Source organism: Epinephelus moara, chromosome 4, assembly GCF_006386435.1.
Source record: "Epinephelus moara isolate mb chromosome 4, YSFRI_EMoa_1.0, whole genome shotgun sequence".
In the NCBI taxonomy this organism is placed as follows: domain Eukaryota; kingdom Metazoa; phylum Chordata; class Actinopteri; order Perciformes; family Serranidae; genus Epinephelus; species Epinephelus moara.
Genome location: NC_065509.1, coordinates 33499907 through 33516295, shown reverse-complemented (window position 1 = coordinate 33516295; position 16389 = coordinate 33499907). Strand labels below are relative to the sequence as shown.

General features: G+C 39.6%; 2 protein-coding genes and 1 pseudogene across 5 annotated transcripts in view; 1 reads left to right on the top strand and 2 right to left on the bottom strand.

The window, feature by feature from the left end:
* The window catches only part of LOC126389432 (uncharacterized), a 26466-nt gene extending 21945 nt beyond the window's left edge, over nt 1-4521 (top strand). Inside the window, exons 2-6 of one of the 4 annotated variants that reach the window (XM_050043133.1) lie at nt 12-356; nt 458-793; nt 1037-1153; nt 1881-1945; nt 3394-4521. In XM_050043133.1, coding sequence (XP_049899090.1) covers nt 12-356; nt 458-793; nt 1037-1153; nt 1881-1945; nt 3394-3543 — 1013 coding nt within the window. In that variant the 3' untranslated portion in view covers nt 3544-4521. The remainder of the gene's footprint in view (nt 1-11; nt 357-457; nt 794-1036; nt 1154-1880; nt 1946-3393) is intronic. The other 3 variants (XM_050043132.1, XM_050043131.1, XM_050043136.1) reach the window with 3 other exon arrangements.
* A 41-nt stretch (nt 4522-4562) lies between these two features.
* LOC126389437 (uncharacterized) lies at nt 4563-6832 on the bottom strand (annotated as a pseudogene).
* Nucleotides 6833-14084: 7252 nt separating this feature from the next.
* On the bottom strand, nt 14085-15807 carry LOC126389434 (signal-regulatory protein beta-2-like). The gene is made up of 6 exons (XM_050043139.1): nt 15759-15807; nt 15321-15647; nt 14865-15221; nt 14632-14763; nt 14407-14465; nt 14085-14295 (listed from the first exon to the last, which is right to left on the bottom strand). Exons 1-6 carry the CDS (start codon nt 15799-15801, stop codon nt 14164-14166), a joined length of 1050 nt encoding a protein of 349 aa, XP_049899096.1. The 5' UTR covers nt 15802-15807; the 3' UTR covers nt 14085-14163.
* Nucleotides 15808-16389: the final 582 nt, after the last annotated feature.

The following is a 16389-nucleotide window of genomic DNA, read 5'->3' as shown; positions in this document are numbered from 1 at the left end:
CTTTTCTTCAGCTCTGCTTCAAGCTGCAGAGGTTGCTCATCAGATCTCTCTGACTGTGGTTGAACTTGGTGGGAATGTTACTTTGCAGTGTCCAGTTTCTGAGAAGGATGGCAAATTCTTTTACTGGTACAAACAGTCTCTTGGATATATGGCCCAAACAGTCTTTGCTGTAGTTCAGGGTCAGTTAACAGTAAGTGAACAGTTTGACAACCCACGGTTCAAAGCAACAAAAGGAGTTGCTCAGTATCTTCTTACCATCACAAATGTCAGCAAAGAGGACGAAGCAACATATTTCTGTCACTATGGAGCAGCGTATTCACAGAGTTTCAGCGAAGGCATCTTCTTGGCTGTCAACGGTAAATATCTTTTACTTTCAGTGTTTGTGCCAAGTTTTTATGTCGTACAAACAGTTTAGATCATTAAGTACTTCTGATATTTCTTTTCCTGACTCATGCAGATAGTAATCAGCAGAAATGTTTCCATGTGAAACAAAGTCCGAAGACTGAGTCGGTCCAGCTGGGTGACAGAGTGAATCTCCAGTGTTCACTTCTTTCCACGAACAAAGAAAACTCAGATGAGTGTCCAGGTGAAGACAGTGTGTATTGGCTCAGATCTGGATCAGGAGAATCTCATCCAAGCATCATTTACACTGACAGAGACAAACAAGAGGAGAGAAGTTGTGACTACAGTCTGTCCAAAACTATACAGGCCTCCTCTGATACTGGGACTTACTACTGTGCTGTGGTCACATGTGGAGAGATCCTGTTTGGTGAAGGAACTAAAGTGGAAACAAGTATGTGTTTACAGTTTAATTTAAGTCAAATGTGCATCTTGTGAGAATTCATTTAGCCTGGTTAAATTATGTTAATGTAAATGTATAGTTATTATTAATCTGTTAGATTCTTTTCTGACTGCATCACATTACATTTACAGAGCAGATACTTATGACACAATATCCGATTAAACATTGACTTACCAGTTGGGCCACTGACTCCCAAAAGTTGCTTATTAAATAATGCTTAATCCTTTGAATCAGGATCAAAACTGGAACCAGTTGTCCTTGCTCTTGGAGTCCTGTTGGCCTGCTGTGTGACTGTGATGGTCGTCCTTATCTTCTACGGAAATCGAAGGAAAGTTTGCGAACACTGCAAAGGTAGGGTCACCACTTTTTACTTTCAAGTCAGTGAAAACTTTTTGAGGAGCAGCCAGGGGTTATAGTGGGCCGAAACAATCCTGATACGTCACTGTCTGCTGGGGTTTATGTAAAGGGACATGATAAGTGCTGCCAGACACTGCGAGTATGCAGTATTCTTCAGGGTTGCTTTATCTTGCGTGGGCTACAGGTAGCCTTCTGCAGATGTCAGAACACTCGCAATTTGTTCACTACTTAAGTTTCATGCTATTAACTGATCAAACAAGTTATCAAATAACTAGACTTACAGCATCACAGTTGTACACCCCTATGTCGGTTCAGTCTCTTTTCCTGGTTAGACGCTGGTTTGATTTTTCTTGTCATAGTGTTATTATAAACCTGAGGTCACTATACTGTACGTGATGTTTTTGAATTTAAAACAATATTTTTGCAAACTGGCTGGTAACTGTAATCGTCCCTCTGAGTTATGTCCCACCATAATATCCTGTGGCAGCAGGAAATATTAAACATTTAATTTCAGAGCCATTTTCCAGATGCCCTCAAGCAAAGTGCTTCAGCCGACTGTTGAGAGCCCTGGTGGAGTTAATCAGTGTTTATCACTATAACACTGAAGCTGTATTAAGCGCAGTACATGAGTGAATGTGTTTAACTGGAAAGACGTAAACTGAAAATGTGATTAAAGACAAAAATCTCACTGAATGATTTTTTTCCCCTTTTGTTTTAACAGAGGCGATGAGTGCTTCCCATCATCTTGGACATGACAGTTTAACTGTGGATCAATCTAATCATCTGGTAAATATGTGACAGTGTGTTGTCCTGTGTAGGCATGTGATATTTTGCTGCTCTTATCTTACTATATAATGACGAAAACTCTGTCTGTGTGTGTCTCTATGTCTGTTCCACGTTTTTCTCCTCACTGACTTGGTCAATCCACGTGAAATTTGGCACAGTGGTAGAGGGTCATGGGAGGATGCGAATGAAGCAATATTACATCAATTGGCCAAAGGGGGGCGCTATAGCAACCGACTGAAATTGCAAACTTTGAATGGGCATATCTCATGCCCCGTATGTCGTAGAGACATGAAACTTTGCACAGAGATGCCTCTCCTCATGAGGAACACATTTGCCTCAAGAACCCATAACTTCCGCTTATATAGATTTTCCGCCATTTTGAATTTTTTGAAAAACACTTCAAATGGATCTCTTCCTAGGAAGTTTGAGCGATCTGCATGAAACTGGGTGAACATAATCTAGGGACCAATATCTAAAGTTCCCTCTTGGCAAAAGTTGGAAAACTTACTAAAACTGAGCTTCTATAAGGCAATGAATATTGCGGAGGGCGTGGCTCATCACATAAAGGTGTATAACATCTCAAGGGTTTCACCCATCACCACGCAACTTTGTAGGCATATGACCACACATAATCTGAGGGGACCCCTCCATTATTGACCCCATCAAACAAAATGGGGGCGCTAGAGAGCTAATTTCTTATCTAGGCCTAACCGCCATATCGATTTTTACTAAACTTGGTAGATATGTAGAACAGGACGCCTCAAGGTGACTGGAGAAATTTAACTCTAATTGGCAACTGGGTGGCGCTATAACAACAGAAAAATGGCTAAAATGCAACAGATCGCTGTGGCTGCAGTCATACTATCAAATTCACAAAAACTCTGTCTGAATACATTGCTCTTCTTAGTGGGTTCAGTTGACTATTTAATCTGCAATTTCCTATGACCTGTATCCCAAACACACACCATGTGAAACTGTACATGGGCAACTGTGCACTCAATGGGTATGGACTATTCAGATTAATTTAGAAGATCCTTTGTACAAGAGACATTTAATATAATGAACATACAACAAATGTATAATAAAGTGTTCAGTTCCCCCGTTAAAGGGTTTTTTAAATGTATAATAAAGTGTTCAGTTCCCCCGTTAAAGGGTTTTTTGAGGGGAGTTTTTCCTTATCCGCTGTGAGGGTCCAAAGGACAGAGGGATGTCGTATGCTGTAAAGCCCTGTGAGGCAAATTGTGATTTGTGATATTGGGCTTTATAAATAAAATTGATTGACTGATTGATTGATTACTACATGATAAATATGGATAAAGTTAAGACATACATGTAACAGTGTCGACTGTGAAATTATATTAATTAAAGAAAATATGTTAACCTCACTTTGTTTATATGTTACAGCTCTAACTCATTAACACACAAATATTTTATTACATTTTATGCAGGATGGTGAAGAAGAGGCCGTGAACTATGCAGCACTGGAGTTTTCTACAAGGAAAGTGAAAAGAGGAAAGAGAAAGATCGAAAACACACCAGAGTGTGTGTACTCTTTTGTAAAAGCAGATTACCACAACCAGCAACACCCCTCTCTATAGACAAATCCGATGGCCGCTTTGTGTGTTCTGTGCTGCTATTACTGCAGTGGCAAATTGTAGTGACTCTGTGTCTGCTGCTGCCTGCTAACAGCCACCATGTTAGCTGGTGACTTTCAGCAGAATGTGTCTGTGGTTGCACGAAGTAACTTGCGTAAATGGTTGGCATAGATAATGAACACAGATGAGTATGTACTGAAAACTGATTAAAGTAAGATTCTAATTATGAGTACACCTACATGTTGTCAACAGCTGCTACTATGAGCAACCACAACGTATTTGGATGAGACACCAGTTAGCACGGTCACTTGTTACATCGAAACATCGGACACCATTGTACAGATCTGTTTGTGATGTCAACAGAATGATGTTACCTTTGTGGTCGTTCCCCAACTTAGAGTGACTAATGATGTTTTTCACACTAACGTCACAGTTAGCTGACTGCATTAATTTATTATGTGGGACCACCGCAGCTCAGAGACAGTGTCTTAGCCCATTTATGTTAGCTCAGTAAGCAGAGTTTTTCCCAAGGTTTTCCACTCGTGTTGGAGCAGCTGAGAGCTGCACAAGTTCTTCCCAAAGTCCTACATCAATTTGAAAAGTAATGTTACCTAAAAAACAAAAGTGAAAGTTGAAAATTGTTCACTTATTCGCACAGCTTGCATTAAAAGGCACTTGCATTGTAGGGAGATGCCACCACAGTAATGCCAACTTGTTTACTTCCCCACAGATTTTCAGTTGCTTTGTTAAAGTGTTGCCACAGTTCACATATGTGCCTGTATTTTAGTAGGAGACCATCATTACATGTCTGTTGACTTCTGTTTGCTTCTGTTGTTTTGTTGACACAAGAATATGGCATAAGATATTTATACTGTCTCCTCATATGAAGTGACTGCATCTTCATTCATCACAAATACAGACAGTATACCTGTACAGTTGTTAAAGTAAGAAACTTGATAAAATCTGTTTGTGTCTTTTGGATTGATTTCAGTGATTCTTGATGACCAACACAGATTGATGTTAGAAAGCAGTGTGTTTTATTTATTGACATAGTTTAACAGAGTTACAAATCAGGTTCAAGAGTACTTATGTACACAAGCACAACAACAAAACTAAACAAAAACAAAAACAGATCTGATCCACCTAATATATCTGTGCCAACACTGATCCATTGGAAAATTCCATATTAACACTTACTCCCACTTTGAGAAAAGAAAAACTTATTTGAGTAATGTCCATGTTAACTGACACCTACAGTAGTTTCTTTCTTTAGGGCCAGTGTCCACATGGCCACATTCACTCCCAGCTTTTTCTGAAGGTGGGGTCTCAAAAAATGGGCTACACATGGACACCCACATAGGCATCTGGCAGACCCTCACGGACAGGGTTGAATGGTGACATTTACCTTATCAAAGTAGACTGAAGCGGGCCCTTGCAGACACCTGCATGCACATCACTACCTAATAGCCACATATAACAAACCCTTTAGCTCGTAACAGACTAACATTAATTAGATCACACAGTACCAGCTGATGGCAAACAGACCTGTGACCTCACTAATCCAACCCAAAAGCCTTGACAGCAGCGTAGATCCTCTGTCTCTCTGCTGATCTTGAATCCTTTATTGCACCACTGCCAGTTTTCATCACGGTGAAGACGACAGCAGAATAAACCTGTGTGTCCTCATCTCTCTGAGGAAATACATGACAAAGTTAAAAAACAACTGTTTCAATAAGGTTGATCCTACTGAACCGTTACATTCTTTACCTGTTGACTTTTCTGACCATGAAGGTTTCTCTGCACAGCAACAGCAGCTGAAATTATTAAATAGAAAACATATAGATAATAATAAAACCAGATGCAGTAGTTTTTATACAGTATTGTTGGATAGAGAGCTAACTAATAACTTCTATTACCGTCGTCACAATCAGACGTGTTTTTCTTAATGGTGTAAACAAGGGCAGCTATAACAGTCAGACTTATAGCCAAGACAGCACACAGCAGAAAAATAAGTGCATCTGCATTCTGTGAGCACGTACTGGTTCCTGAAACATGAAAAGGAAATATAATGTGTTAAACTCAAGCATGTTTAATGTCACCTCCTACTAAAACAATTTTGCTAGTTAAATCATAAAAAAAGGCTCATTTGACAGTCTGGCACTCAAAGCAGCAAACTTCTTTATAAACAAAACAATGACACAGTTACCTTCAATTTCCACTTTAGTTCCATCTCCAAATAATATCTGTCCACAGCACAGTAGTAAGTCCCAGCATCAGAGGAGCTGACGTTCTTAGAGAAGCGATAAACACAACTCTTCTGAGTGTCAGAGTTCCTGTCACATTCATCACGTCTATTTCCATCAGTGTAGGTGATGTCTGGATGAGATTTATCTGATCCGGCTCTGAACCAGAACACACTGTGATCTCCTGGACACATTTTATTCTCAGAGTCAGAGAGGACTGAACACTGGAGAGACATCGAGGCTCCTGGACGGACTGGATCAGATACTGTCGGCCACTGAACAACAGCATAGTTTGATGTCCTCTGAGTGTTTCCTGTGTGATACAAAACCGTGTTTACAGTTTGGGATCTCCACACAAGCTTTGACATACTTAATAGGATTTAAGAATAGATAAAAGTTAAAATGCAATGTAAGCATAACACACAAAAGTTTAACAGGGCACTCTGCAGAAATTGTTAAGAAATATTAACACAGTGCAGCTATAAGTGGTTAAAGTGATTCCAAACATTGCCATAAACAGATCACATCATTACCTTTTAATGACAAATAGGTGCCACTTCAGTTAATCTCAATCCAGTCCACGAATGCACAGTGATACATTCCCTCATCTTCTTGAATCGTCCTTAAAATGCTCAGACTGCTAATATTCTTATAAACCTTTACATCCAATCTCAAGGCAGAAATCTCTGGTCCATACACAGGGTTTACATGTTTACGCAGTCTCACAATTAACTTCAGAGTCTCCCCTGCACTCTGCTTGTACCAGTAGAGTCTGTCGTTAAACTCATCAGGCAAAACACAAGTTAAAGTCACAGGTTCACCAAGTTGAACTGTGGTCACTGGAACCAGCGCATCTGGATTAAATGAAAATACAACGCATGAAACACTAAATGACAATTAGTATATGATGCAGAAAGGTAATAACATGAGCAACCATACATCTAGTTTGCATGCAGATACTCAAATGAGAAAATATGTAGTTATGACTACACAGCACACTCACATCCTTGATGAAGAACAAGCAGTGTAACCCATAACAGGATCATCTTGACACTGTCTGTGATTTGGAAACTTGCTGGTATTTCAGTGGGTAAAGGAGGTGATGTCACATGACCACAATACTGTATGTCACACTGTCAAATGCATCTGATTGGTTATCACAGAATTTAGACTCAATGTGCATTTCCTGCCACACTGGTCTTGAAGTACCTTTTATTTTGATGGGCAAAGTCAACGTAGTCATGTCACTCTGAAACTTTTTTTAGCACACTTGCCTTTGTGTGAACTTTTTGTTTCAGGGGAGATTTTGTGTTGATGAAATCTATTTCTGTGTGAAGAACTCTTTTGTTTGTATGTGGTAATAACAGTTGACATGGTGTCTGTAGCTGCTTGCTGCTGGAGAGATAGAACTTCTTCTGCGTTAAAGAGAGAAAACTAGAGTTGAGGCAGTTTCAAACCAAATGTGCAAGAGCATATAGCTTGTGTGAGGCACAGGGGAGGAAAATCAGGGCACAGAAAGGCACAAAGGAGCAAGACACACACAGGTAATAGTTGTTAAGCCTCTTTTTGTATCATTGTTTTGTCTTTTCATTTTAATTTAAATTCATTTATTTCTTTATACAGGAAAGGAATTAAAAGCAACATTGTGTGTTACAGTTAAAACTGTCCTGACTCAGTTGGCTTTCAGCAGGTTCCTGTTACGCAACCGAAAAACATTACAATACAAAATGAAAACAGAAACAATCAGCTGAGGCAAAACAACAAAACGTAAGCAGCTACATAAACACTGCAAAGTAGTGGACTGAAGTGGATCAAGTAAAATGGGATATGGTGGTTGCAGGTATGTTTACCATCAGATAGTGTTTCTATGCATGTTTGAAATGTGTAATAGAGGTTAATGCTCTGATGTGGATCTTGTTCCACATCTTAATGTAATTGTGACCATAATTGTTTTTGTAAGGTGGCACAGGAATAAGTGCTTGCGAAACTGATCTAGTGACGGCTCGCTGTCTTGTGTTGTGACTTACAGCAGTAAGTGTAGGACTGGAGTTGTTGTTTAGGATCTGATAATAGAATTTCATGACAAGATTTTTTTATAGTTTTGAAAAGTCATGTATTGCATGTAGGTATGTGTCTGAAACAGCCGGGGGGAGATATGGTCTGATCTTGCTATAGACGTGCCGTGGTTGAGCTTCTTTGTTAGGTTCTGAATGTGGTGTCGATAAGTGAGATGTGAGTCAAGGAATACTCCAAGATATTTGTAGGTTTCTGTGATGGTTAGTGTTTGATTTGCAAAATGAATAAGGTCAGACATAGATGTTTTTTTAGGGGAATGAAAATACATACATTCTGTTTTCTTGACATTGATAGTTAAATTATTATATTTCAGCCAGTCAAGTATGTGCTTAAGAGCAGATGATCGTTTTGAATTGAAGATGTCAGGGTTTGGGTCAGAGAGAAAAATGACAATGTCATCGGCATATGGAAAACAATTAGAATATTTATACATGTTGGGAATGTCATTTATGTAGAGGAGAAAAAGTAGAGGGTCCAAAATGCTGCCTTGTGGAACTCCCATATTACAAGTTAGAGGGGGAGATGTTATCTGATTGATTTTAAATACTTGAGACCTGTAATCATCTTTGTTGTCATAATGCGTCTTTTTGTGGTTTTATGTCTCTTTGTAGTTGTTTGTGTCTCGTAGAGGTAATTTTGTATTTTATTTTTTTTGTCATTTTGTGTCGTTTTGTGGTCATTATGAAACTCTCTTGAGTAAGTTTGTGTTAATTTGAGTGACATTTTGCAGGTGAGGGCAAGGGGTCCACCCTTACACTTTTGGCCCCTGGGCCTGTGCCCGATAAGCCTGTTCAGTAATTCCTGCACGGTGAGACAGTGTGCAGAGTGAAGAACAGCACACAATTCTTCTAAGAAGCAAACTATAATGCTTCAGACTACACCAAAATCTAACCTGGCACCCCCTCCTCTCTGATTTTCTGAGTTTCTGCTGGAGTTAGAAAGAACATAATGAAATTATATAATAATAGAAATTTAGAAATGTAAAACATTTTCACCATCATGATGACCTTATAATTTCCAGGTCCTGTGCTAAATACTGAGAGTACAGCCAAGGGTGATGTCAATTGTTTGGCAGGTATTTGGTGAATTTTATTACATTTTTTTTATTTATCCTGCGGGGAACATGGCTGTCTGAACAAAATTTAATGGCAATTCATCCATTAGTCCCCAAGACATTTCAGACAACATCATAAGCGTTAACCTGCTGGTTGCACTAAATGTAAAGTCAGATTATCACCAGATTTATTCACATACATCCCCAGGAGACAATGAATGTCTGTACAAACTTTTGTCCCGATGTATCCAACATCTGTCATGATATTTCAATCTGCATGCTGATTAGCTTGTTATTGTGTTTGTTGGCATCATTGTCTTTGCCCCGATTTAGTTAGTTAGTTAGTTAATTCATTTATTGTCCACAATGTGGAGATTTGTCTTTGGTCTCATAACAAACAACAAGCAGGACAACACAACAACAACAACAACGGCAACAACAGCAACAAACAGCAACACTTACACACAGACATCTTCAGGGCAAAAAGCAGGACAGCAGTGGCAGTTACATTACAACACATCAACGGGACATGGTGTTCAATGCCCCAATTGCGTTAGGAATAAAGGAATTTTTAAAAATATTACGATTAGCCCTTGGCACTTTGTAACGTCTACCAGAGGGGAGAAGTTCAAACTCCCTATTGAGTGGATGAGAGGGATCGTTTGCTATTTTTACAGCTTTTTTACTAAGCACTTCCTCGTACACGCTACTTAAATGTTTCTGTCTTATCCCTATAATTTTTGAGGCAAGGTTTACTATCCTCTGCAGCTTGCTTCTTCCTTTTATGTTTAGGTTACCATACCACATTGCCATATTAAAAGTTAGAATTCCCTCTATCAAGTTCTTATAAACTGTTTCCATAATGTGCTTGCTCACTCTGAAGGAGTTGAGCTTGCGCAGTAGATGGAGACGTTGGTTACAGGTTTTAAAAATATAGTCTGTGTTTTCACTGAAATTTAAATTACAATCAATATATGTACCCAAATATTTGAACTTGTCTACTACCTCTACAATATGTCCCCTAATTATAAGGGGCTGCACAGGGTCCTTTTCATGAAAAACAAGTTCCTGTGTTTTTATTACATTGATCTCTAAGGAACTTTCATCGCACCACTTTTGGAGAGATAACACATGTGCTCTATATACTTCCTCTCCGACTACGTCCCCCTTCTTTAATAAGGCAACCAGGGCCATGTCATCCGCATACTTAAACAAACGAAACTTTTCCAGATCTAATTGGAATTCGTTTGTGTATATGGAAAAAAGTAATGGGGATAAAATAGTGCCCTGCGGGGCGCCAGTGTTCAGTACAATGATGTTGGACCGAGTATTATTAACCAGAACCTGTTGAGGACGGTCACAGAGGAAGTCCCTAACAAGGTGGATAATACCACCGTTTACTCCTATATCGATAAGTCTCTGCAGCAGGATGTGAATCTGCATGCTGTTAAAGGCGGAAGTAAAATCGATAAACAAGGCCCTAGCAAAGTGGGAGGGGGCTTGAAGGTGCTTTGACAGAGTGTGGAACATACTGACAGTTGCGTCATCAGTTCCCCTCTGACTTTTGTAAGCAAACTGGAGATGATCTAATCTGTTGGAAACCAATGCTGTGATTTGTCTACAGATAACTCTCTCAAAACATTTTCCTAAGATAGAGGTAAGTGCAATGGGCCTGAAATCTTTTAATTCAGTAGCTCCAGGTTTTTTAGGGATAGGCACAATATAAGACATTTTCCATAATTTGGGCATTGTTAAAGAATTAAGCAAGTACTGGAATAACTCCAGCACAATACCTTTAAGTTCATGAACATTTTCTTTTAAAACTCTCCCTCTCAGGCCATCTGGCCCCGGGGCCGAGTTGGGCTTAATACTAGACAGGCTGGCTACAATCTCATGTTCATTCAGTGTAATAGGGACATATCCTAAAATGGACCTACACACACTATCACGTTCAGCACTAAAATCATTCTTGTCAAAACGACTGAAAAAGACATTTAGATCATTTGCAAAAGATGGAGAGGGGTGTGACAGGGGGGTACGGTTTTTCTTAGTTTCCCTGCCCATCATCACATTTAAACCTTCCCATGCTTTCTTGGCATTTCCTGAGAAATAATGACGTTCAACTTTATCCTTATATTCTATTTTTGCTTTACTCAGTTTAGATCTTAGTTCACATCTTTTTTCCTTAAGTAACTCAGTATTACCATTTTTAAAAGCACGTTTTTTCTCACGAATACATTCCTTAAGATCGCTAGTCATCCATAAATTGTTATTAGGAAATATTCTAACAGTTTTAGTTCGAGTGATTTTACTTTCATTAAACAATAGATAGGACGTAAAAGTGTCAATTAGTTCATGAGGGGTGTCACATGAGTTAAGAAATAGCCAGTCGGTAGTCTCCAGCTCGCATGTCATCTCCTCCATACAGTTCTCAGTCCAGATCTCAATTTCCTTAGTCACTGTCTTTTCCCGTCTCAGCTTAGCCCTGTAACGTGGAAGTAGATGGACGACATTATGGTCAGACTTCCCCAAGGCAGGCCTACAGATGGATTTATAGGCGTCTGGTATGTTGCCATAGCACTTATCCAGGGTACGTGCCAGGCGGGTGGGACAGTCCACGTATTGATGTAAAGTGGGTAGATGATCGGACAGGTCACAGGAGTTAAAGTCCCCGAGTAACAGGACGGGTTGGTCAACTGCACGGGACAGGGCGGTGTTATAGCTCTCGGCTATCCTGGCTGCAGCTCCCACGAAGTCCGGCCCAGGTACATAGGCCAATATGATTGTAATCTGGCCAAACTCCCTCGGGAGGTAAAAGGGGCGAAATGAGACAACCAGGATTTCATAGTCATGTGTGCACACACGTTCCCGGACGGTGTACTGGGTAGCCCAGCGTGTGTCCATGTAGACACACAAACCACCGCCAATAGATTTCCGTGACGAATTAATGTCTCTGTCAGCCCGAATAATTGTGTAACCCGGCAGGTTGGGGTCTGACATCTCCTCTTTCAACCAGCTTTCCGTGACACAGATGAGGTTACTCTGTCGGAACTCATTATCATAGTGAACTTTAGCGATCAGTTCATCCATCTTGTTGCTCAAAGAGCGAACATTAGAAAAAGTTATTACCGGTAGAGGATGTCTGCTGCCGCGCCTCCTTAGTCTTTCTCTCACACCACCTCTGGATCCTCTTTTCTTTATTTTATTTCCTTTTCGCGTTGCGATGTTTTTGAGTTGCGGATACTTGACCAGCAGCTCCAGACCAGAGTCCTCCGGCTTGATTAAGTGCCTGAGTGACAACAGCTGGTCCCGCGTGTAGGTGAGGATGCCGGCTTTTCCATATAAACTCCATACTTCGGCGATTAAACTACTGAGAAGGCACACAGCCAGCCAAAGTAATATACCGGCACTGAACTTCATTTTGCCACAAAGAGAATGCGGGCTTGATCACTTAAAACAACAAAAAACATAAAAATGACAGGAGACGAGACAGACAGGTGAGACACTGGGTCAGCAGCAGAGCCGCGCCCCCCTAATTAACTGCGCCCCCCTTAATTAACTGTCATCGGTGACTACAAATAATATTTAGATCTCAAATGTCTTTGGGCTTAAAAATTGCACCATGTAGCCCCCTGCAAACACATTCTCACGTACAAATACTAATATTTTGTTTAACATAGTTTTCCCACATAACAGTAAAAAACTCTGAAAAGAAGCCAGAAGTAGATCTACTCTTTCTCCCTTACTGAGAAGTTTGGGATCTTGCCTTGTGCCCTGACTACCTACGCAGCTTGCTGACAGCGTTAGGTGGACCAATGAAAGAGCAGTGCGCAGTAAGCTGGCAGCGTTAGCGTTAGAAGAAACATCACTGAGATTCAGACATACATGTCTGAGCCTCAGTCACACCCAGACTTAAAAGAGGAGTCCGTTTTGCACCAAAATTAACAAATATCAGAATGCTAAGTGTAGTTAGCATCTTTTATTCATGTTGTTGGTTAGCTTGTACACAGCATTAATTGTTGTGAGACAAAATAATATCTGCTTCAATGTTGCCTGATATCAGACAGAAATGTCAACTCATTATATTCTGTTTCCAGAATCAGTCAACTTGAACTCAGAGGAGTGGGCAGATTCCAAGGTCTTGGACCCAGGCAAGCTACGACGGGGTTTTCTGTCGATAGTGGGAGGAAGCTCCAGAGCCTATTTACATCCAAAAACTACACACTCTACCATGTTTGCTGTCAAAACTTTTGCTATGCTAATGCCAACTATGCTCTCTGGACTGACAAGTTTGCTCTGCACTGGAGGTTTTAAATTACTTTTTCAGTGTTGTGTCAAAGTCTCTTCCTCCATCAGTATGTCCTTCCCACATTGGACAACGATTGACTTTAGTATTAGTGATGCACCTAATGCAACTTGCCTGATGTATGTTTGAATCTCAGATTTTAGGAAAGTGGGAAGAAATAACCCCGTTGACTAGAGGAATGTGAAAACACCTCTCTAGTGATAATCTTTGCACAGATATGAGTCAGTAAAAACACGATGGCTAATAAAACATGACAAAGTGCTTCTACAGTGGCCCAGAAGAGAAGAAGAGTTTGGAACCACACACACACACACACACACACACACAAACACACACACACACACACACACACACACACACTTTTAGGTAAATAAAGTAAAGAGGAGTTCATTATAGATGTGGATGTTTATTTATTAAAAAATGACACAAGGCATGTTCACGTTTTGAACTGCAGCGATGCAAAGCTGAGGGACTGGGGAAGAAGTTTATCACCTTATATGGTATCACAGAGAAAAGAGACAGAGTTGACTCTTCTCGACTCTTTCAAGATGAATCTTTCAAAAAGTCACGTTAGGCAGAGTCATCACCCACCTCTTTAAAAAATGTAATAATAAACTGCATAAAAACTGGAACAAAATTATTAGATATGGGATTCACAGTGATACAGGCTATCAACAAAAGCTTAGTTATTAAATGTGGTTATTTTTGCATCATAATAAGTCAAAAACATTAAATATTTGCAAATAATTTGGACAGTATATATACGTATAATGCATAATATGATGCATAGTTTATCAAAAATATATTATACTATACTACGACTTGAAGTCATGATATATTACAGTATACTATGTAATACATCATGTCTTCAATGAAATGCAGAAACCAGTGCTGCTAAAGCAAAAAAATTACATTAGCCTCATTTACCAAATTCATCGTTTAGATTAATCATATATCATAAAAGCCCTGACATCAGTGTAGATGGTCTCTTCTTGTCTTTGATTTCTTCTCCCTCCTCTGCCAGCTTTCCTCCTGGTAAAGTTTGGTGTACAATAAACCAAAGACTCCTCATTTCCCTGAGGAAACAAGTGCAAAAATTAAATTAGGAGAGCAGATTTTAATATGTATACATGTCAATAAATAAACATTACTGACAACATTTCTGGCTACATCTTTAAAATCCTCACCTGCTGACTTTGCTGATCACAACTGGCTGTCGCAGCATTTGTTTGCAGAGTGGCAGCAGCTGTATTATTAAAAAAAAAGATAAATAAGAGATCATAAAAAAAGAACGGATTTCGGACTTCATTGAAGATGAATGACAGTGTGGGTTGATTTAAACACAGCAGAAATGTGAATTGAATCATATAAACTTCGGTTTGATAGATAAATGTATGAGTAATGTCTTTCACCGTTGGAACAATTGCTGGATTTTGTCCTGATGGCATGAACAAGGACGGCTATAACGATCAGACTTAAAGCCAAAGCAGCACACACCAGAAACAGAACTGTATTGTCATTCTGTGAATCACAGCGGCTGACATCTGAAACATTAGAGAAACAATTAAAGTTAAGAAATCATAGGAAATACTTTGTTGATAGATAATGATAATCTAACTATAAGATAGAAACAGGGTGCACTTACCTTCAACGTCCAGTTTTGTTCCATTTCCAAATAATATCTCTCCACATGTGGCCACAGCACAGTAATAAGTCCCGGCATCAGAGGAGCTGACGTCCTTAGAGAAGCTGTAGACACATTTCTGCAGAGAGTGAGCTTCAGGACTCTTCTCACATCCATCACTACTGTTTACTTGGGCATAAAGGAAACTGGGATGAGATTCATCTGATGCAGCTCTGAACCAATAAACTCTGTGTTCTTCTGGACATGTTTTCTTCTCAGAGTCAGAGAGGACTGAACACTGCAGAGTCACTGAGTCTCCTGGACGGACTGGATCAGATTGAAAGTCTTGAGTGATGGCAGTGATATCAGGTTCTGGTCCTGGGGATGAAAAATAGTAACATAGCTGTTAATATTTATGCATAATTCTGTAACTCTGAGGGCATCTGGAGATTCTGTTGCAGTTTTTGCTTTATCTACCTTTGATTCTCAGAAATGTTCCTCTCAAAAACATCATTTTGCTTTGTGTCACGTTTATACAGTAGTAGACTGCAGTATCTCTTAACTGTGTTTCAGTAATATGCAGAACAAAAGTTCCAGGCTTTTGTTTTGCTGTAATGCGACGGGTCTCCACATCAACTCCTAAATCAACGGCAATTGTTCCTCCTAAAATTTCAGGAAAGGTTCCAGAAACAAGCCTGATCCAAAATAAGGATGATAAACTTAATCTGTTGCGGGGGCATGTTAGAGTGACATTTTGTCCCGCACCAACAGTCTTTGTCTCAAAGATGTGATCGTCTGTGCATCCTGAAGATAAAACAAAAACAGAGCAATGATAAACAAGAGACATTTACAGCATAAAGATGACAAAATATATTTTAAATATATATCCTGAGTAAATGTGACTTTAATACTTACGTCCAATATTGAGCACGAGCAGAAGATAAAATATGATCAGCATTTTCTGTTCTTCCTACAGAGAGACTGCAGTTAAATTAGATCGTATCAGAAGATGATTCGCTTTAATGTAGTCATCAAGTGGGAGGGAACATTTCAGAGCAATTTGATTGGCCTCTCGCTATGTTAGCGCATTACTGTACTACCACAGTGGAAAATTTTCACCCAAAACTTTCCAACATAACATCTGAAACAACACCAGCACCACGCTTTTGTCATCTCATGTTTGTTCTCAGGGTGGGCTACTTACAGTGGGATGTCTACAGTAAACACAACATGTTTACAACCTTTCTGCTGTGAAGAAAATCAGCAATAACAAAGGTAAATTCCTCAAGGCCCAAATGTCATTTAAAAATGAAGTGAAATCTTTCATTTCCCACGCTCAACACATCTGTAGTTAAGGAATTTTTGGATTACCAACTGCAGATTGGTCCAAATTAAACCAACAACCTCCAGACTGAATGATACTATGCAGAAATGTATACATTGTGAAAGGTAGGTATCTAGTGCACTCAGTTGAGGTTTGGGAATGTTGTGGTCACAAAAAAAGGCAAAAATGTAATTTTTGTAATCGGACATGTGAGCTTCACCT